The 23,936-nt window shown below is 38.2% G+C and overlaps 1 protein-coding gene across 1 annotated transcript; it reads left to right on the plus strand.

Moving 5' to 3' along the window:
• The first annotated feature begins 2,361 nt into the window (after positions 1-2,361).
• Positions 2,362-23,549, plus strand: LOC139726450 (uncharacterized). Its single transcript, XM_071637406.1, has 15 exons — positions 2,362-2,392; positions 3,361-3,520; positions 4,329-4,492; positions 5,250-5,444; positions 6,224-6,288; positions 6,900-6,995; positions 7,599-7,889; positions 8,509-8,591; positions 9,385-9,567; positions 10,029-10,140; positions 11,627-11,754; positions 12,159-12,278; positions 19,772-21,501; positions 21,571-22,481; positions 23,292-23,549. The coding sequence occupies exons 1-15, from the start codon at positions 2,362-2,364 to the stop codon at positions 23,547-23,549; spliced, it is 4,527 nt and encodes a 1,508-aa protein (XP_071493507.1).
• The last annotated feature ends 387 nt before the right edge of the window (positions 23,550-23,936 follow it).

Genomic DNA, 23,936 nt, shown 5'->3' on the forward strand with positions numbered 1-23,936 from the left:
ACCAATTTACAATGACTTGTTCTCTGTTTGCCTTGGGTGCAGGTTCAGTGTGTACCATTCACTGCATGCTGAAAGTGATGCCACTGTTCTCTGGTGAAATGTAAGTATGTATGTTTGTTTGTTTGTTTTTTATTCTACACCATTGCCAGTGTAGGTGGTCACTGAATATGTACTCATATATTTCAATGAGCTTTCTATTATTTTGTTTATGAAATCTGTAATATAGTGGTACCAGTACATACAATAGTGAAAGATTTTAATGTCCAAGAATACACATAATATCTACAAGCTTTGATTTGTTTACAGGGATTACGTTAGACACATTAAGACATCTTCTGGTGGCTCGAATGGAAGAATAAGATTGTGGTTTCAAACAACTGCAAGCAATCACTGTTATCTTGTGGTATAAGCCACATTGCCATATATACTGTAACCAAGAGCATACTGACTCCTAATGGTGTCAGTGTATACAGACATGAGTAGCTTTTCAGACAAGAAATTCCAAAGGGAGTAAAGATGGTGCATATTTTAGTATGTGGACATGAAAGAAACTAAGCAGCAGCTATAGGGATAGGTGTAATGTGCATAAGGCAGTGCTTACATTTCTGAAAGCGAGCTTCAAACGAAAATTGTTATAGGAATTGGTGTGCAGTTTCATTGCATTGATTTGTTTTGATTACTTCTTGACTCAGGGATCTTGCTCAGCCAAGGTCAGTCAGCAGTGTTAAAGCAGCAGTAGAATCAGACACACCTAGTGACCAGTCAACTAAGACTTCCCGGACGTTTGCCATCCATGGCATTGAGGAGCACTGGACAGGACCGAGGAGACGCTCGCAGCGATCCAACCCAGAAGTCTCCTCACACCAACCACCACTCTTTACACTGGAGACGCGTAACCAGTTAGAACCAACTCCAGCATCATCAACTCAATCGTCGGATGAAAGCACTGTGACAATCAGAGCTAAGATAGGCAGGGATCAAGTGACCCTGGATGCCTGTGAGACTTCCAGAACATTCTCCTGTATTGGCTTTGAGTGTGCTGCAGCCAGTGGTCAGTGTGGCAGCAATGCCCGGCTGTCTAGGTGGTTTATGGATGCCATGGTGATACTCAGCAAGCAGAAATCAGCACTGGTAGGTTGTAGTGATAATGTAGTAGTTACATTCACACAAGAAGCTAACCATTAATGATAGGATCTTGCCCCCCGAAACTGTGACGTGCGTTCACACAACACCTAATCTTAGCTGAACTTTTGAGCAAGAGTCCCGCTTGATGATTAGGACCACAGAACCAGAATAACATACACTGTACACACAGCACTAGCGATAAACTGGATCATGGTGCAGTGATATGATGCGTACAACACACTCTGGAAATTGACCCCAAAAGCTGACGGGGGAATAGAGTTGACAGAGATGTTGCGCTAACTTCAATGTTTGTTGATTATCGTATCCACACGATGTCCACACAAGTCGGAACCCCCTGCGATCTGTGGATAAACCATGTACTCTAAGAAAGTTTGTGGTTCAAATCGTGTAATTTTTAAGATAGCTAACTTTTTCATGCGTCTATACGGCACTGAACTATGCATGAATCATCAAAGTTTAAAACATGCTATACTTTAAGTTGAGGAACATTGAGAGAACATAACTTTGATTTCTTCCATACCCTTGAGTGTCCCTAGTCATGCCCAAAGATGTATCACTTCTTATCACAAGTAGCCTTGACATTTGTGCCTTTCCTCTTTTGTACATGCCGTGAAAGTTCCAGAAAGGTACATGTTTCAAGCTTATTTTAATATTTGTAATATTTTTGCAATTATTTATGAATACCTATGTACATGAAATTGTGAATGAGAGTAGATCAGAGACTGATGGGTTGATCTGTATGCTGTCTTCCGTAGATTGTTGAGGTAGCATCTCCGATCTCAGGCTTTGTTTCCATGGCGATCATGGAGCCATTGACACCTTCACTGGCCTCTATTCGTCTCCTTCACTCCAAGTCGGTTCTGTCTCTGGTGACAGTTCTAGCCTTTCAGCCGCCATCCAGCAGTGAAACTCAGGCAAATGAGCATGCAAAACAGAAGAAGAAATCTACTGACTGCCTGCGCCATTTTGTAGAATCTTCGGCCCGGAAAATCTTGAAGGGCCGAGGAACTAGACACAAGGAAGGATGTACTACAGACACTGGAGGTATCTGACGTGATATATTCCATGGGTTTATTATATGCCAGCTAGGGATTGGGTAAACATGATCATGTGATAGTTAAACATTTTGTCATGCTGACTCATGGGAGAAAATCTTTTGTGTAGACAAATAGCACTTGATACAAAACAATTGAACAATGGTATTTTTTGCATTCCATGCAGAGCTTTGAAATACCAAGGGTGACTGGTAACTTGGAATGCATACAGCTACAGTTGGTTGTATGTGAGTTAGGTTGATAAAAGAGCAAGTCTCTTGAGTGTGTGAAAACAGTTGCTGTAAATGTGTTCTCAAAGTACTTTGACAATCCTATGTGATGTAACAAAAGATGAGCTGCGTTGTTGATAGTGTTAAGAATATAGAATACTGAAGTGATGATGTCAGGCTTTTGTTTCAGCTTAGTGCTGGTCCCAAGGAAGATACCCTTTCTCATGACTTCAGGTAGTGGGTTGATATTGGGTATGAGCATGATCGCCAACTTTTGTGTTCAGTGATATTTGGGCTGTGTGAGGTTGTTTACATTATAGAACCAGTTTCCATGGCGATGGATGGCTATGACATCACACTTTGATACTCTGTTCCACCCTCAGAGTTTGGCATGTTACATCTGGGAGTTCTAAACCCCATCCCTTAATAGCATTTCAAACCAGTCTCATGGGTCGGTTGTTCTGCAGGTTGTTGCCTTGCCTGTCATCATCTATGTAATGTTCCATGCAGTGTCCATGATATCAGTCAAGCACATAGTGATATCAAATAGACTCTGTTATACCGTAATCAGCCCTGTGTATTTAGGCCTTCAGGCAGATGTCTGCAATCTGTGGCTACATTGTGCATTCAAACCATATTAATTTCATGTTTTTGTCAGAGGTTGATAAGTTTTACATGCTGTGTGTTGATAAGTTCTTATCATTATTTTTTTTTTGAATGTCTGGAAAGCCAAACTTTACCTGGAATTATTTTCCTCATTTGCTGATAGTTATTAGTATTCCTGAGTATTGGTAATGTTGGTGTACTATTCTGTAATCTATTCACCTTGTATGTTCACTGCCAATATCACATGTTTGCATATTTTAATGTGTGTCTATTACTTTTTGTGTTGTCTGCAGTATCATCAGTATTTTTGGTTGATTGTTAATTTGCCTGTCTGTATTGTCTAGAGTCTCCAGTGCTTCCAACAAGTGACCCAGACGCAACAGAAGAGTTAGCTGTGGTAAAAGCAGGTCCTGTTAACCCATTTCACCCTGACTGGCTGGAACCATGGCACATCTCAGCTCCATCTAGAAACTCTTGTGATCGCTTTGTGGAGCAGCTGCTCAGGTAGTGTGTCAACGTTGCAGTGCCAGTCTCTTTCTGAGAAATGAATGATTATGAGATTTTTAAAAAAAAAAATGTTGGTGTACTACTAGAAATGGATGGTGTATTTGCATGTGTATATATTAACCCATTGAGGATGAGTCCGAGTATACTCAGGCATGTGTCTATGGAAAATGCGTGTTGTAGCAAAATCATAGTGTCCTCAACGGATGAATTTTGCTTTTTTTATAAGTAAGAAAGTTGTTATGATAACACTTTTCTTTCACAAAAAATGTAACCCAAAGGAAGAAAACTCTTATACTTTGTTTTACCCACAAGAAAATACACCCTGACCTCCTAGAGTTGATGAGCTATATCTGTCATAAGGATGACGTTTTTGTCTGTGATACTTTGCTTCTCATTTTGTCTACATGACTTGAATAACATTACAGGTACAGTTCACCTTTGGGAGTTCAGTTATTTTGAAAATTTCCGAGTTATCACATTTGATGCATATGTGTAGGTCAGTTGTATCACAAAACATCCTACCATATAAAAATATTGCAATAAAACCTGAAATATAGGGAGATATCACTGTGTTTCTCATTAAACCATAACTGTAGACAGTTTAGTCTAGAAACAATTTTATTATAACTATTGTTCACATTTTGCATATTTAACAATATCAACACTGATTATACTGATGAACTTTTACACTTGTTGTTTCTAACTGTAACACACATTTTAGAACTATTTTGAAGCACTTAAGCTGGGTTTTTGTTTCATCTGCAAATAGTAAATAATGCCTTTAATATGCCTTCTTGTCATCCAGTATTCCAGATGACAGACCTTCACCAAGCCTGCAAGCCTCCCATCACGAGGAGTTCATGGAGCGTGTCAAGGGTTTTATAGCAGGCAAGAGTGGAGCAGAGGTCAGGAAGGATCCCCCTCCTAGGGCCCAGCCTGATGGGCAAGGGGCAGAGATGGCTGTCAAAGGTATGCTGTCACTGGGAGTATACAAATTGTAGATCATGAGAATTCTCTCTCACATTGTTTATGTTTACTGCACAAATTACTGTAAAACATGATATATTCGCGGCATTAATTTTTCGCGAATTGGAGCCGACGGCCTTTTTTGCGGCATGAAATTTTCGCGAACTGCCACTGTCATTCAGTGCATATAGTATAGACAAGAACTTGCATTTTAATTTCGCGAATCTTGGCACTCGCGAAATTCGCGAAATTAAAATGCACGCGAAAATTCCTCGTTTTACAGTATATCATTACCAGAAAATCCTGGTAACTTGCAGATTGATTACAATCATATTATCATTTCATTATTCATTTTGGTTTGGACTCTTCTTTCAGTTAACTTTCATAGTGCCTCAATTCAACATGTGTACATGTATTAATCTCACTATGTCATGCTTAATTTAATATGTATGCATTCATTATATATCTCCCTTTATCAATCATATTTCCTTGGATGTTACAATCCCCAGATGTGGTGAATGATGACACTGAAATTTTGTACATTACCCCACCAGCTCTATATTACGACATGTTTAGATCTGTAGTGCTAAAAATATTCAGCACTGCACAACAATGTGACCTGCAATATTTGAGAATCATGACCGGATTGTTCAGACTGTTGTGTTTAATTTTTGCAAAAATTTTCCTGTCTGGATGTTTATTCTGAATGTGGTTTAGAAAAGTTGCTTATGTGTAACTGTTCATGCTAAACTTGTTACAGAAGCAAGTTCAGTGAGGCGGAGTGGTCGACTGAAAAGGATAAAGAGCCTGCCCTCTTTTGTTGGAGCTCGGACAGCGCGTATCTTGGCCAACAGTCGTACTCTGCAGGCAACCAAGCCAAAGAGTCCAGTCAAGGAACAGAAAGTGACCGGTGCTACAAAGAGAAAGAATGATTCCATTACAGTTGATCTTCCAGGTGAGGAAAAACTCATTTGCTGTCTTGTTTTATATTCTTCTAAAAACATTTAGCGGAAACACTGTTTAAGGTTTGATGGTAATTGTCATGGTTTTTAAATGTGTAGCTGTCATTTTCAAAGCATTGTGGAGAGGTCTGATGTGGAAAGACTCAATGTTTCTTTAAACAACAATTCATCTTGTGAATTGATCAGTCCTAATACAAAGTTTTATCTGAAGGAGACATGTAATTGTTGTATATCTATTTGTATATATATAGACAACTGCCAGACAGCTTTGGCATTCCAAATTTAAAAATGTGAAAAATATTTTATATTCATCACTCCTTGATCTGCTCATAGTGTTCTCATAGAAGAACCTTGATTTGTTACTAAGTCATGCATTTCTGATAGTGTCTACCACTTTTTGCATCTCAGATGGAAGCCCATGAAGATATTAATTGAAGGATAAGATTGTTTACATTGATTTTTTTTTAAATTATGTATGATTGACATATATTTGTGCATAAAGCCTCTAAAGCCTTTGTAGTGGATTGAAAAGAATTAATATTTGGATTGTTTGTACTTATTTTTCTTTGCTTAGTCAGATTAATTACATGTGATGTTTCTTGTCCCTATTTGTGCCCTATGCCTTACTTGCTATATAATATGCATGTCTAATATGCTAAGATACTCTAAGAGATCATAGTAATACCTATCCTCTTAACACCTAATGTTAAGCATATTATTGTAAGTATCAAATGTCCAATTAGCAGTTGTTGTAAATTAAATCTTGGTACAGATTTTACTGTCTTGGAGGATCTGACTTCACATTTGAGACAGAGCTATGAGGACGCTCTCTCCAAGGTATGGTTAACTCTGTTTTATTCAGCAATATCCTATGTCAAACTCATAGTACGAGAGAATATGGTTGCCAGTCATGGACAGTCTTTGTGCTGTTTCTGTTGAGGAATCATCAGTTGATGCTTTCAAATCTAAGCTCAGTGACCGTTGGAAACAAAAATCAATTTAATCCAGGCAGCCTAAACTTACCACCCTATAGATACATCATATAAACTTTCTAGGCTGAGAATTAGGCCTTTCAAATGGTCCTCTACAGGTCTTTGACCTACTGGGTGTCATCAAAGTTAATTCAGGTTATCACACACACACACACACACACACACACACACACGCACAAACAAAATAACTTTTTGAGCTAACTTGAAGTTAATTTCTCGAAAAGCTGATAGCTATAACAAAGGCAGTTCATTTGTAGTTTATGAGCTTGTTTTGCAGAATTATCTGTAAGTGCAGTTTAGCATCAGTGCTGAATTATAGTGAGGTAATGTATATAAGGCCAAGCTTTTGTAGACTTTTCCAGCTTAATATTTTTAACACCTATCTAGATTCAGTTGTTTGGATTAAAAACTGATTGTGAATGAGCCTTTCTGCTTTCTTTTTCTTGATGTTCGTAGAACTCCTGTTCTCTAGCCTTCACTCAATCTACTGTGGCACTAGTTTTGCATTTCTTCAAATCGTCGAAGGAGGGTTGCAGTCATGATGACAGTATGGTGAGTTGATTTCATGTCGCCACCTTAATCCTAAGAATGCATGTCCTTTATCCTTATCCATTTTCTTTTTTAACTGGTTGGCTTGTAAAAAGATTCTTCGTTAAATCAGCAGCTGCATTTTCTTTACAATTCAATATCATGAGACTGAAAATTATAGTTAGTTTGTGTGTACTTAAAAAAATGCATGTCTCAGTAAATCAAATGTAGTACAAGTTACACTTCTTGTGTAGTAATGATTTGTATGTACTGGAAAGATCAATTAGTTTTAGATAAACGTGGAGTATTAGACCCTATTGCACTCCAAACTGCTCAACTTCTGTTATAGCCTTTTGTTCCCTTACGGGTCCCATTTCATAAAAAAAGTCGCTATGATGGCAACTCTTGCTGGAATGGCAAGTGTCATGGTAGTGACATGAATCCAGCTTCCTATTAAAGTGGCTGTTGCTACAAGAAGTTGCTATTCTAGCAAGAGTTGCTATCCTAACATCTTGTATAAAATTGGACCGTGATGATGAATATTTTCAGCAGAATCAAGAGTTCAGTCCACTTCCTAGGTGCCAGATGTGTTCTGCTTTTCTAATGCTCAATGTTATAATTTGGCAGGCTAAGATGAAAGAAGTCATCTCAGAAAACCTCCTCATCAGCAACAAGCAGCTTCGTGAGCGCTATGTCCAAAAGGGTGATGACCCTGAGGTTAGACAGGTCAGAGTTCGAGAGGTCGAAATGCAGACACTGCTCCGATTGGAAGCGGAATCCATGTCACCTGTTGATGTGGCTGCAGCCAGGGAGGAGTCCAGGAGGAGGAGAGAAGAGACCGGTGGAGGAGATGAGGAGGAGGAGGAGGAGGACAGTGAGAGTGATCTTCCAGAGCCTCTAAAGGAGACAGTGAATCAGGTGGGTCAGTTTTTTACTCCCTGAGTGACCAGTCTGTCATGTCAAGGGGTCAACCTGTTTCTTGTCCAAGCATCTCCTGACTCCAATTAATTTGCATTGCTCTCCACAGAAGAATGTTAGCATCCATGTTCTGAATATACAATTGTTAAAGGGATTGTTTAGTTTTGGTTGAGACCTATCTTCAGATTTCTAACATTTTTGGGTGAGATAATGAGAAACCTCTTATAAAATATGAAAGAGCATGTAATTCCAAGAGGAATTCAATGTTTATTTGATCAGGTCTGAGAAACTCAAAACAGTGCAATCCTAATAAAAGGTGGGACCCACCTTTTATTACGATCGCTTTGTTTTACTTTGTTTCTGGATGTCTCAGCCATTTCAGAACAGATTTTCATTGAATAGACTTTGAATTCCTCTTAGAATGGTGTGCTCTGTATCATTTCATAAGTTGTTCCTTGGTATCTCACAAAAAAATAAAAGCCCAATCATCATCTTCACCAATACTATACCATCCCTTTAATGAATATTACAAATATATTTGTTTTTGGTATCATTGTGCCTTATTCATGAGAGTTAGTCATGCCTATCTGTTTGTCTTTTTTTAATCATCCATGTACAGATTGTTTTAATGTTGAGCACAGTACCACTCCTTGCATCAGGAGACAAGTTATCCACCTTTCTGAGTGACGTTCTACTAGCAAAGTGAGTAAAAGAGTGTATAAAACAATGTTTCTATTTCATTGACCCTGTTATTGGATAGTCGGTTACATCAGTTGCCTAATGGGAAGCACAACTGAGTACTCGACTAATGATTATTACACTTAAAACATTTTGTGGATCTCTTCAAAAGATATGCAAGTTAGAAAAGCAGACAGAGCATCTGGCTCGCTGACTCTGAAAATACAAGTTGGTTGGCTTTTGTAGAAGGCGGCTGTACCAAATGGGTGAAGGTTTTATTCTTTGCATGCAGTAATGAGAATTACATGCACCTTAAAGGGGACGTCCAGATGATTTTCATACTTTTACATTTAAACAACTGTAAATTGGTTATACTGGGTACAGAGTTTCAGAATTTATAGTGATTGGAATAAGGGATAAGAGTGTTTACAAACTTTATAAGAAACCAAAATGAACAAGGCTTATGACATGGAGCTTCACACAAAAATGCATGATTGGGGCTCAAGGAAGCAGAACAAAAGAAGAAAGCATGCATAAATTCTACGTAGGTGAACTCGTTAAGCCAGCAATATTGTAATGGAATTACATTGCTACATTTCTGTAATACATGCATGTGAGCCTCCTATATCATCATCTTATTTAAATGTAATTTGTTTTGGGGTTCTTCAGAGTATAGGTTTCTCTGGTGAAGGATCACAATAAATTCCACAAATCTGTACATTGAGCTGTCAATTTATGTTCTACTTGATGTGAAATTAAGGAAATTGTGTCGACTTCCCCTTTAAAGTCTCAATGATGACTGTTTCTTTTGTGATAGTTACATGGAAACAATCCCTCACGTTCTACGAGCCATCTATGATGGGTTGATGAAGCCGATTCCTGCCCTACTGATGTCTCCAGGCAGTGATACCACCAACCTTCAGTCTATCCTCCAGCCACTCTCCTACAGGTCTGTCAGCTCTGGAGGTTCTCTCAACGCTGTGGGCTCCAATTCAAACAGGTGAGAAAGAGCTTGATATGACGCTGAGTTATCTCTGTTTAGTTCAGAATGTCGTCTTGGATTGGTTCTTGAGGTACCTTGTAGAGTATGTAATCCATTTTATTTTTACTTTTTTTCTTCGACAAGAATAACGAGAACACCTGTCATGATTATCAAAGGTATGTACATGTTCCCAGCAGATATACATTGAAAACCCTTCCCCTCCCCCCCCCCCAAAAAAAAAAAAAATAAAAAAATAAAGGAAATGAGGACAACATTTTTCCATTTTTATTTATCTAGTCATTTATCCTTTTTTTTCTCTCTTTTTATTTTTATTTTTTTTTTGAGGTATGGAATTTGAATGGGTACGAAAAATAGGATGAGTAAAGCTGTTCTTTTCTTTACTAAATCAAGTAGAGATGTGATATAAATCCACAGTCATGATGTTGATATTCTAATTTTGCCTGAATATGTTCATGTAGATCCAGAGCTCTTGTTCGTCATCCGAGTCTGGCTGATGCAGGGCCCAAGAGAATCATCGGAGTTCCTACCAGGCATCTGCAGAATGAAAAGAAGAAAGTAAGTGGTGCAAGTGTTGGGTGGTATGACATGAGACTGTGTGTGGCTCTTATGATTGTATTCACACTGTGGCTTGCATGCACACAGCGGTTTGCAATCACACTGTGGCTAGTATATACACTGTGGCTTTTATTTGCACTATGGCTTATATTCACACTGTGGCTAGTATCTACACTGTAGCTTGTAATAACTTTGTGGCTTGCATTCAGTAGTTTCACACTGGCTGGTATCAACACCACTTTACATTCACACTATGGCTGATAGTGATGTCAGTTTGCATTCACACTATGGCTTGTATTGACATGGTGGCTTGTATTCATACTGTGGCTTATATTGACACCAGTTTACACTCATACTGGTCGTTATCTGAACCGTGAACAACACAAGCATATTCTCACTTGCTCTCTATTTGCCTTATGAGACAGCATTGCTTTACTTCAGTGGGCTTCTAGATTTTATATTGAGTTCAGGTAATTCATGTGGAGTGCATAAAGTCATGATACTGTAAATGCAGAACATTTTTCATGGTACATTAATTTGCACATATTTAGCGCTACTTTCTGGCAAGCGCAAATTTTAAATCCGTGAAGATATCTTCACAGTTTTCTGTGCACATCTTGAAAGGGCTGACAATTGCGTAGCAGGAAATCAACCCACAAATATGTTTTTGGGCTGCTCAGTGCAAAAATTAATCGCGCAGAAATATTGACGTTTATAGTACTCCATGTTCTTGATGAGATTGAACCGTCCTAACTCATAAAGTCCTCTGCTTTCTATGTCATGGTGGTACAATTGCTTATTACATGAAATGTATATGCTCTGCTTGAACTTCTGGCTTGAAGTGCCATCAGGCAGCAATTATTGTATTTGCCACATATGAAGACCAGGCCATACACATGTACTATGTAACATGTGTATAGTGACTACGAAGGAGTAGGTTGTATACACAGTTTTACATCATCCACAGTCCCAACAATAAATCCTTTGTGCAAAGCAAAGCGTGATGTTCCTTGTGGCCAGGGTCCAGGGCCCGCCCAAGTGTCCTGCGAGCTTTAGGGTTGTAGACACTCTATAGTGCTATCTAAGACTTATTTCTGGGCCCTGTTTTATTAAGAGTTAAAATTGATTATATAGTTGATTTCAACTGTAAGTCTATAGCAGCCTGTGTGGTAAAGAAATTTAAAATCGATTTTATCTTTCGATAAAATGGGGCCCTGAACATTCATGAGGAAAGTAAAGTTGGTAGGGAGGAAGCTAAATTTTGAGTGAGAGACAATGCATTGTACATTGTACGTGAGAAAGCACACAGCTAGAGTGGAACCAATTTAATCTCTAGTGGGAGAGCAGGTGATTTTGAGAAAGTGACCTAGAAGTGGGAGGCGGGAGAGTGACAGAATATTACAATTACTGTACTAACTATGATAGAAGTCTATATCTGATTCTGAATCACAGACATCATAACCTTTGATTTATATAGCAGACGGGTGTCGTGGAGAAGCAGAAGCCAAAGAAGGATCAGGACAATGAGGCCAAAATGGTACGTCGCAACCTCTTCACGGAGGAGAGTACAGAAAATACCAAATTCAGCAGGAGGAAATCTGTTGCTGTCATGGAAAGTCAAGCTCTGCGGTAAGTGGGCTCATCAGTTCGACTTAAGTTAAAGATTATTTCATACATATTGAGCAAACACTGAAATAAAGCTACATGTACTCCCCTATTTTGAGGACGGAAATAACATGGATGCAGGGATTCAACCTTGGTGGTGGCCTGGGGCCATACAAATTTATATCAGGCCACCAAATTTTCAGAAAGGCTATCTTCTGATGGCTCCAACGCGCAGCTGAAATTCAAAATTGATTTTCATGTTTCCTTTTATTTCGGGGACACTGCATCTCTTTTTCAAATCACCAAAATTCAAAATTCAAAGATTTTAGTGGCCTTAACAGGTCACTGGAGAAGAAAGTTAGTGTCAAGCCCTGCAGTGTACACAGTGTGTGTTTCACTTATGATATCAGTGTTTCTTTGCATGACAGAAGGAGCCCAAGGAAGGCCATGCGGTCCACTAAGCCTGTTCTGAAGACTCGTGTTGTCAAGGAGACTCCTGGCAAGAAACAGGTGCTGAAAGCAATGCTCAACAAGTTAGAGAGAGCAAGGTGAGATGAAGGGTTATTCTTACTACTGGGCAATTCCGTAAAATAGTAAACCTCAACATCAAAATTTCAAAATCGTCAAATCACTGCAAGTAACATACCATATCAATCGTCAAAGATTAGATTTTCATGGAATAGTGTTGATTTCAATTTGTTATGCGTATTTGAAAAATTATGGGTATTGAAGTCCGAGGCTAATTTTCCTCTCATTTTGAGCTAAAAGTTTGTCAAAATATACTTTTCATTAATCTCCTTAAGAATGCAAAACTACACAACTCTTATATCTTGCCAAGAAGGTTGACAGGTACACTTTTCAGTTATTAATCAAAGAAAACTCCAAGGCTTGTTATTTTTTAATGACAGTTTTCCCAGGTTCGACCACTTTGGTGATGTACGTCCAACACCGTAAACGTACATTTTTTAATATTCAAATTAATCTGAAGCGAGATAAAACATACCACTTAGGATGCAAAGTACATTTGTCATAGGCAATGTAATCATCATCAAAGGTCACTTGTATGGTTAGTAAAAACTGAGATATTACGGTGTCGGACGTACACTTTGAATGTACGTCCGACACAGTGTACGTCCGACACCATATTGTCTCTTCAGTAACTCCAACAATTTCAGTTAATCAGACGTGGCACAGCTAAGTTTTAACTTTTCTTTATTATGGGGTATTCTACCAATAAATTAATTATGAAATCAAATCATATGATCACACTTTTTAAATTTTATATTGAATTTTAGAAAAATCAAAGTGGAAATCAGATCTGGATCATGTAGTTCTACTCAGTTACCGCATACCTGGCAAAAAGGGTCTGTGCTGCTAAAAATAGATCTAGCTGAACTAGGTCACTTCGATTTTTTAAAGTGTAGTACCCTAATTAAGGGTACCAGTATTCAACAGGAAGCAGAATACAGCACCTTATTTGCAGAGAAGCTTGAATTGCTGAAGAAAATTATTTCTTGGATAACGATACACAAATATTGTTACTACCAGCTGGCCCCTTAAATCCAGCTTAATATTTCTTCTAAGTTTGATGAAGATTTGAAAATTATTGATTGCAGTGTTCTGTTCCTTGGAGGACAAGTTCACCTTCATTTACATGTAGATTGAGTGAAAGCAGCAATATTAGTTGAACACATCAGTAAAACTTGGAGAGAAATCAGGCAATCCATTCAAAAGTTATGAATTCTTTATGAAATTAGGAAGTTTCTACATAGTCACAGCTGGATGAGAAGACTACTTCAGGTTATATGTCACATGCCTCGAACAAGGAAAATATCAAAAAAAATGTCACAAAATCTCTTTTTTTCCCTTTTTTTTTTGTAAATACAGTGTAGTACACATTCCCATGAGGTCAATTCCAGCGTAACGGACATGACATTCAGACCACTTTTTTGTGATTCAAACCATCACACAATGAAATTGGGAGTCTCCAAAAGATTCTAATTGAGTTTATCAGACACATTTAAGTGTATGTAATGTACACAGAAAATTTCATGGAAATTTATCAAGTGGTTGCTGAGAAATTGCATTTTTAGCGAGCGTAACGGACATGACACTAAATGGACAAGGCTGTTTGATCTACTTACCATTATGAAAATTCCTGTGAATTTTTGGATAAGATGCAGCTGGTTTTGGTCTTGATTAAACCTTTACATTGTAGGTCATGCTTTACTCATAAAGTCCTAATTTGGAGTAGTTTTACTGTTTGTTCTTTTTTAATAGTTTAAAATATTGCGTAACGGACATGACACTTCGAGTGTAACGGACATGACAGTTTTGTCCACTTTTCTTAAGCTAAGAGAATTTTTTTATTACAAGGTATAGCAGATATTCAATTGTTTGCATAGTAAGGTTAGAACATAGGGACACGCATCATAACTGCAATCATGTAATATTTCTTATATTTATATTATTTTAGGGGGGTTAGTCTTTGTATATATTTACAAAACAAAGAAATATAAAACAAATTCACTCCTGCACCAGCTAGCTACAATTAGTGACAAATTTCCAGTTACTACCACCCACCATAGCAAAATAGGACATATTACTATCTTATACTATGGTTATTTTTCTCTTTAGTGGCCTAATATTTGATACTTAGTATTATACACTAGTGTAACGGACATGACACCCTTTTAAGGTGAACCATATTTTCACTTCTTTGTTTCAAAATAAAAAGATTAAAATAACTGCACACTGCTAACTACATTATGTTCTTGAACAAAACATCAAAAAGTCCTTTTATTGCAGGTTTCAGTGATCTAACAGCTACTCTAAAGCACATGGAGTACAATGCCCAGAGTACCACAATGGCATACATGTACAACGCAGAAGACCATGTCTCCATATCTGCGGATAGGCAAAGAAAACAGAACGAACCAAATCTGTATGAAATGAAAAGTTTGAATACAACATCATTAAAATGCACTCAGGATTGCATCAACTTTTATGCAATGAAACAGGACCACAAAACTGTTTGGTACCATTGTCAAATTAGTGTTATCATCTGAAAGAAATAAGGTATGAAAATTTCATTTCTGCAAAGTTCTTTCATTTGGCATTAATGTCATCCTTGGAGTAGAATCATCCTCTGTTATCCAATCTTGGATAGACTATTGTAAAACTTCCACTGCTAGTATCAGTACTTTATCATTGTCAACAAATGCTTTCTTTTCTTGGCTAGAAGTGAATGATCAAGCCCCTTTTTTTTCTGAGAATTTTCACAACATATAATCCATTTCCATGTAGAGTGGTCACCTGGGCAACAAAGTATTTCTTGTTTTCTTCACGGCAAATTCAACTCGTTCAAATTGTATAATCAACTTATTGCTTGCTTAGGCACTTCTTAAGGCTTGCCAGAGTGGTGTACTGGTTACATTATTCTCACCAGCTTGTGAGGTTAGGACTTTTTGAAATACTGGATGCTTTCCGTACCAACTAAATGATTATACAGTGTACCTTTCAGTGGATAAACATCTTCTCATAGCATCTCAAAATTGTGCTTTTTGTATGATGCTGTACGCTGTCATATATACCAGTATATCCCTTGGCATAGAGGTACATCTAGTTTAGTTGTATTGATGAAATGGATAGCCAGCATTCAGACCGACTTTCTCTGACGATAGAGCTACATGTACTGTCAACACGGTTAATAAAGCAAACAATTCCATTCTCAGCCCTCTTGGCAAGTGATATCTCATTAATGTGCCACTGAAGGTGTGGATTTATATAGTCATAGAGATGAGAGAGGTATGTATGGATGCAGCACAAACTTCTTTTTTTTTAAAATTATGAGGCAACACCATCATTGAAGACATTGATGCTGGTGACATTTGGATTCTTTGTTGTTGTATCATCAGTGATCATGTTCATTGGATGCACGAGGATCCATTTGTGCAGGAGTTCCTGGCTGTTGTGTTGACTCCATGGTGGATATGTGATAAATGTGGTCTACAATGTACTTATATGTAGAAAGTGCTCATTTTAAGTATTGAAGGGAAGGCCAACAATGAAAACTCCATTGTCTAAATACTCCTTGGAATGACAGCTGCTGTTTATCAGTCAGGATTACAAGAGGTGGGAATGGATCAAACCGGTGTAACAGGGTAGGAAGACCATCTAAAATCAACAGTCTTCCAGTGGCAGAAAGCAAAGTCTGCTTGTTTTTGTTTTATTGAGTGATGTGCGGACTTAATTATTTACTGAAGTATGGAAATGTCCTACTATCCTCAAGCAATTAAAACTAATCACCACCCTGTTTCACTGGGCCACAGTGTTATTTTTGCCACTTGTCTAATATGAGGTGTCATGTCCGTTACGCAGAGTGTCATGTCCGTTACGCCATTTACAGGAAAACTAGAAGTGGTATAGAAAAGTGGTTTTCACACATGCAAAGGGATTCAATCCTAACATAGAAAATGAATTTACATCAACTTTACACTAATTTCCTCTTGGCTATGAAAACTTATAGTGAAAAACGTAACGGACATGACGCGTCAAATGTTATAGAAATCACACAACTTTGAGGATGAATGGGTCAAAAACTGATGAATGCTAAGGAAGTTGGTTGTGATTTTCCGTTGATATATACACTGGACTATAATTTAAAAGCTGAGCAAGGCCTCTAGGACATATCTGGCCTTCTTTAGAGACAAGAACACTAAACTCATTAAAAATAGCCAAATTTTTGCGTCATTGCAACACATCATAAAGTATTTTCATTGACTGAGAAAAATACAAAATTTTGCAGTGACAAAGATGCGACTAGTGAAAAATGAAAATATATATGTTACTTTTTTAGAATATTTAAGAACTTAAGGGAAACTCAAAACTTCATTTTTTCACCAAAGTGAACATTTCTCATGGAATTGCCCATGACTTATCACTGATCACATGTTAAAGGGATGATACTTTTGGTTGAGATAGTGGAGTCAGATTTTACCTTTTTTGAGAGATGGGTGATTAAAAACCACTTATGAAGTATTAAAGAGCATAAAAATCTGAGAAAAATGTAAAGTTTATTTGATAAAAATTATTTTTTAAATGGCTGAGATTTTATATAGAAAATGAAATGAAACAAAGTGGTCCTATAAAATTTTGAAACCAATTTTCATCAAATTTAAACTTGCCCTCTTTGACTTGTATGCTCTTTATTCAAGAGATTTCTCTTTATCTCACACAGACACACACACACACAAATTGGAAACCTGAAACTCCATCTCAACTAAAACTATACCATCCCCTTAAGGGTAATATTAATCCCCCTGACTTTTGAAAAAGACAAGTCTAATGCTCTTTTTCATTATGCTAGAAAAGTGAAAATAGATTAAATTCCTTTATATTTTCACTTTTTAATAACTTCTCATCCAATGATGGCGGTACTGGCACTTCAAACCTTCATAACTTTTGATTGGATTTTCTGTTTTTCATCAAACTTTCACTGATACAATGTATGTATTGCATCAATATTGCCGCATTCTCTCAATTCACATTGTATATGAAGGTAAACTGGTCCTTTGATATTGTTCAATACTGGTGCCCTTGAAACACAGATTGACATGTAGATTAACACAAGTTGTATTTTGTAACTATCGGCTATTTTTAAACTATCCGCAATGGAAATTTAGCATTTTGATTATAAATTGATATACATTATGCATGAATGTTATTGGTCAGGAAAGAAAAGGACATGGTACACTAATTTATTATCATATCAATATCTTCTTCTTCATGGTGTAAATGAAAAGCATGTGTGCAATGTTACAAAAAAATGTGTCAGATATATATTTTTAGTACGGTTGAATACTCAGCCTTGTTCATATAATTCTTCATAATGGTTTGTTTAGGCCACATGTAACCTTTCAAGTAGGTATAATGTAATAATTGCATATCGGGAAATTCTTTCACCTTTACTAACTTACAGTATCTTAACTTTGAATAAATATTGAGGTGTAATTCATTATAAAATGTAACAATTGAAATCTCACGTGTACATGGTGATGTGTGTACAATATATCTGTGTACACACTTCAGTGATCTGGTTGCAAATTCAAATACTGCTCTAAACGGAGTTTTATGGTTCATTGGATTATTGAGGAAATGTTTGTTAATCTCTCCTATAGTTAGGCTAAACAGCTATTTCTAGAAAATGCCAACATCACATTGATCATGCAGTATCTCTTAAATACATTGAATACAATGTAGTACACAATGTACTTACATTATGTTTTCCATTAACTTCTTGGAATTTTCTTTTTTTTAAGAGTTCAGAATGAATTGAAAACATTTTCTGAGGCCTGGATCTAGGAATTTGTCTGTACATGGAGCTCAACTTAGGAGGTCTTTGCATGTTCTGTAAAGTACAGTGTATGTATAGTAGACAATGTACATTGTGTGATGTACATTCAGCGACATTGATCCCAAATAACTTTAGTGCTATTGTTGTATTTGGGCATTTTAAGCACAAAAGGTCAGAAGCTTTATTTTGAGTGCTGAGCTCTGATTTTTTTTTTTAGATGCATGATTTTCAAGTTAGTTTGATATCAAATTAGACTATTCTCCTTTTCCATGATATTTTGATCATAGTTACTGGTTAATAATGTTCGTAAAATTTTGAAATTGTGGATTTTTAAAAGTTTTTTTTGGGTATTTACATCAATGTGCATTTGGAAAAAGAAGTAAGAATTAACAAATAGAAGAGTTAATCATTGCTTTTGAATGTATTCAACTGGTTATGTGTTCAAATGCTTCGGATAAAAGGAAAATTTGATCAATTTTTCCACAAAATAAAAAATTACATTTTGGTGTTGGACGTACACTTCTGATTTTCTCAGTTTTGTGCACTGGTTGAAATTGAGAAAGTAAATTCCTGTGAATGTTAAACATATAAGTCTGCATAGAATATTATCTCATGTGTCTGAAATATGAATCATTACTTAGATATTCTTTGTACTCTAGAAAAAACAGAGTGCCAGATCGGTGTCGGACGTACCGTCTGAAAATTTCACACGGGTACGTCCGACACCTTAAAATGTACGTCCGACACCGACAAACTTGGATGATTTACACAACTTTCAGAACAGATTTACACATAATGCTGGTATGTGTTATAAAGCTCAATCCTTCATACAACCAAAACTGGTATCAGTTTTACTATAAGTCCTCACACATCACAGAGTTTTGAACATGAATCTTCAAGGTTGAAAAAGTCATTTCGTGCGCGTACGTCCGACACCATGGTATTTTTAACACATTACTCCATAATGAAACGAGGTGGCACTATAATAATAAGTGGGTTTATAGTACTAGCACCTTTACACATCTTGCATACTTAAAAGCTCAGATGCCCCCATTGACAACAAAAATCCAGGCCTTCAAAGTGTCCGAAATGTACGTCCGACTTTACGGAACTGCCCTACTGTAGAAAATATTTTCTGATCTTAAAATTGAGTTGATGACAAGCAGTATTGTGGAAACAATGCAGTATTTCTGACTGTAATGGAGATTCCAATTTAACAAATGCATCAGGGTGCTTATACTGATGGGAACTAATGGGACTACATGTAACTGTGTATTATGATGGGGACCAGAAAGAATTAATGTTAACAATTTTGACAAATTAAGCTCCCCCTTAAATTATGAGAATTGACTTCTTAATGTGAAAATCTTGTTTCTACAGTGAGATGTTAAGTTGCATTATGTGCTTACATTGCTCTCCTTTTTGTGGATCCCATCAAACCAGTTCACATGCTAGCTTTGAGCAACAAATATCACTTGTTGGTCCCCTCCGACCAAGACACTTGTACAAAATCCAAATGTATTTCTTCTTTTTTTTTTCTCTTTTCTTTTTTTTTTTTTTTTGGGGGGGGGGGGGGGGGAGTTGTATCAGTGTTTGGAATGTGTGAATGTACAAATGTACTTGCCACATGTGCCATCATCAGAATTCATATATCCACAGTGTGTTTGCCTTGACTGTACTTTCCAGGAAACACACCAACAAGGACAAGGTGCCACCTGGAGGAGACTTGCTTGTTATTGAGGAATCCCCTGAAAAGCCTGTCAGAGCTCTTCATCCAGACCCCAGGAGAAGCCCCCGCATCCGCACACTGCAGCGTAGGCCATCCTTCTACTCCAAGAAGCAAGAGATTTACCATGCCAAACTGCTGGCAGCAAGAATTGCAGGCACATATAGTCAGGTAGCGCAACCCAAAGAGCAACCTCGACTGCCTGTAGGCAAAGATTCTGAGAACAATAAGGAGATCTCGCCTGCCTCTTTCCTCCTCAGCAAGATAATGAGTCCAGTTGTCAAAGAAGGTAGCCTTTTAGAAGATTCCCCTAGTAGGAACACAAGATCAAAGATGACAAGAACTCCAGAGGCACTTAAAGCTGAGAGTTCAGTAGTGCCTGCGAGGGAATCAAAGACTACCCCACGTGCCAAGGCTAGGAGACGCCTAACTGATGTGTTGATGGAAGATGCAACCCTGAAACCTCCAGCAGTGAACAGTGGCATGACTACCAGCCAGTCCCCTTTCAAATCCCCTGCTAAGTCACCAGGCATGTCCAGAAATATTGTCTGTAGACACTCACCACGGCTGAAAAAGAGAAGTGAACACTCCCCACAAGTCACAGGAAATCACAGAATTATTGGATCATCAATGTCTGAGCATAGGGATGAATCTGATCCAGACGGTCAAGGAGTAAAAACACCTCAGAGGCAGAGCCCTGGAAAAGTGTGTAGAAGAACTAGTGTTGTCATTGTTGAACAAAGTAAAAGCTGTGGAAAAGAAGAGCCAAGCAACCTGGATGTTGTGAGAAATGAAATAGAATCAGAGAAAAATGCAGTGAATATCACCGTAGTCAGTGAGCGTTTTCCAGAGGAGTGCAGCCACAATAAATCAATTGCTGAAGAAGGAAATGAGGCGTATGAATCCATTGGAAAGTCTGGTGGTCAGGACACTGGCACACTATGCAAAGTAGAGGAAGTAGCAATGAGCTTACCAAGAACCACAATTAAGCAAGAAGATGTACCATGTGATGACAGTACAGGGCAACAATTGCAAGGGCCCAATGCATCAATTCCTTCAGGGGAGCCCATGTATCCCGAGGAGTCCCTGGCATGGATAGACAAGATTGACATGGAGACTCCAGGTGATGTACAAAGTGATGACAAAGAAGATGTGTTTGGAAGAAAGCGTAAGAGGGTGACCCCTGAGAAGTCAGACATTAGCACGCCAAGAAGCAAGTCATGTTTTACAAAGGATGCTTCATTTCCCATTTCTGTGCCTGCATCAAAGTGCACAACACCAGAATCCATTAACAGCTGGCCCCGGAAAAAGCCTCGATACAATTCGCCATCTCCATGCACCAGCAAGATGCAGCATCCTTTAAACATATCCCCTATAGAACAGACTGACCAGGTCATGGCTAGATGGACATCACCCAGAACAAAGCGACAGACACCGCAGACCTCGACCAAAAAGTGTCCAGCAACAGGGTCTGGTAGAAAACGAAAGAGACAGTCCCAAGGGGTTACATCAAGCGAAAAGAAACGACGTGGAGGGGGCACAACCCCTAAGAGATCACCTAGAGCAAGGGGCAGTCTACTAAGCATGCTGACCGCCAAAGCCAGTCTGGAGGAAAGATGCATATCACCCATTTTTGGAAAACCATCATCAAATATATCAAATGCTACAGAGTTACTGCACCCAACAGAAAGTAGCAAGATGGAACTCACTCATTTTAAGAAGAAGCAGTTACCAACTGCCAGAGGAAAATCTCCCCAAGCAAAAGAAAACAGCAGCAGCATGAACAGTGAGGGATCGCTAGACGAATTGGATAGAAGCTTCTCCCCAGTATTTGGCAAACATAGCATTTCATACCTGGGTGAATCTTCTCAAAGCAACTCTAGTGAATCCAGTGTTGCTGGAGAACTTGCCGGGAGGGTTGCCATGACAATAACTGACCAGGGACTGGACTGTGATACAGAATCAGATCCTGAGGTGGACTTTCCCAAGTTGAAGTCACACTCCAGTACAGGTTCTGATGGGCAGCTCTCAGATTCGGATGCTGTCATGTTGTTCAGTAGTGATGGCCAAATGGTTGCTGACATGACAAGGGAGGAGAGGAAACCATCCCAGAGATCCAGGGACATGTCAAAGGATGTTTCATCAGGCTCTAGGAGCTTACAGAGATCTAATTCAGTCAAAGGTTCATCCATTCAACCAAAGGACCATGATAACCAAACCATGTCCAGGGAGTCAACAGAGAGCAAAGATGTGCAACAGAAACAGAGCCAGAGGGAAAACGAGGGAGATGATGATGTTGTCAGTCCAAGAAGGGTGTTGAGGAAAAAGAGGTCTTCAGAGAAATATCTTCAAGAGGATTTGAAAGGTGATGGTGGAGACAATGTGAAGGAAAATACAGAAGCTGCTGAGGCACAATCCATGTCTGTGGTGGTTCAGCCATCTGCCAAAGATGCAAAGGCTGATAACATTGGAGATGAAGAGAACAAGAGACCCAAGAACATCTCCAAGCAGAAGAAGAAGGTTACAATCTCTAGCCGATTGCCGCAGTCTACTCCTTCCAGACTCTCAATGAGCCTGAAACGGTCCAGCACTGGCAAGGACTGGACAGTAACTGATTCACCTGAGCCTGCAGCACTACATGGCACTGTTTCTAGAGATTTCTCATCACTGGTAAATGTGCCATTTTGTTATTTTTTCTTTTAAGATATCAGTTTAGGCCCTGATTAGATTGAAATGCAGGTAGCATAGTATATGGAATTGGAGCCTCAAAGTGTAATTTTCATTCCTAGTTTCATGAAATACAGTGAATTCTTTTTCTTTTTCATTTTGTGTACATTTGGCGTCAATTGGCTATTGGCAATCAATCAATTAATGCATTTAATAGGTGTTTCCAAGTGGCAATTATTCTTCCGTAATTCAAAGTTTTATGCGGAGTCTGATTAAGCACTTTGTTCATTCAAAAGGAAAGATGTCCTCTCGAAATACACAGCAGTGGTTGATGTGAATCAACGAAAACAGTCATTCTGCCAAGATGGTAATGCGAGGCTTAGCATTGTTCAAATGTTGAGCTTGTTTCATACATCAGCACCCCATGTATTACTTATTTTGTTTTACCCATTTTGAGATGATTTGTAAGTTATGAGCATGTTTGCCTTGAACGTTTGGAATGGGCAAGAGCATACATAATTTGATGCACTAGATCAATGCTGCTTGAAATGAAGTCAGCATTATATTTTATGTAATTGATGAAATATCTAGTCGTTCAAGCCTGAGAATACACAGTGAATTAAATCTTACTTAATAAAAAAGAGAGAAATATTATTTTAGTGTGTGCTGATTCTTACGAAAGTTATTGTTATTGTAAGCCTAATAAATATACCTAATGATAAATGTAATGTTGTTAATTTGCTGTTTAAGTACATGTAGTAGTCATGTGTATTAAAACTTACAATTTGTGGTGTGTTATCCCTTTATTACTAGGAATCCAGTCTATCCTCGGCAGATGATGACGTCTTTGAGGAGGGGTCATCATCATACACCTCCCCTGTGGGTGTGGCCTCGACCCCACCCACACAGTCCGGAAAGCCCAACTTTGTGACCACACCCCTGTCTGCCTCAGGGCTCTACAGCCTCATGAACTCACCAATAGTGGACTCTGCCAGGCGCAAATCAACGTCTGGCTCACTGAAGACGAGCCGGAGCAGCAGGACTTCAAGGAGAAACCTTCCGCTGCAGTAGATTGCCCTAGTTGCTAGTTGCCTCTAACCCAGACTCTCTGGCTACTTGCTCAGCCGCGTAAAGTTTGCAGCCTCTGATAGACAGTATATCTCATCTTGTCAATCCAGCTTATATTTTAGGTGGCATGAGATTAAATCTTGATCAAGTTTGATGAAGATTGAAACTTCTTCCAGATGTAACCATGAGATATATATGAATTTGCTTTAAAATTGTACATGGCAGATTATGATTTGTAACCTTTCTTTTCCTTCAATGTATATTTTCGGCTCATGTCGAGTGAACTGAATACAATGTATGATGTGTGATATGAAGCCATGTACATTTGTGTAATTTCTCAACTCTAAGAGATTTAGCCGAAATTATATTTAGGGCTTATATTGTACTTGA

This window comes from Diadema antillarum, unplaced genomic scaffold (assembly GCF_040938485.1).
Source record: "Diadema antillarum isolate AM-2024a unplaced genomic scaffold, OU_Dant_1.0 seq00000085_RagTag, whole genome shotgun sequence".
Lineage (NCBI taxonomy): Eukaryota > Metazoa > Echinodermata > Echinoidea > Diadematoida > Diadematidae > Diadema > Diadema antillarum.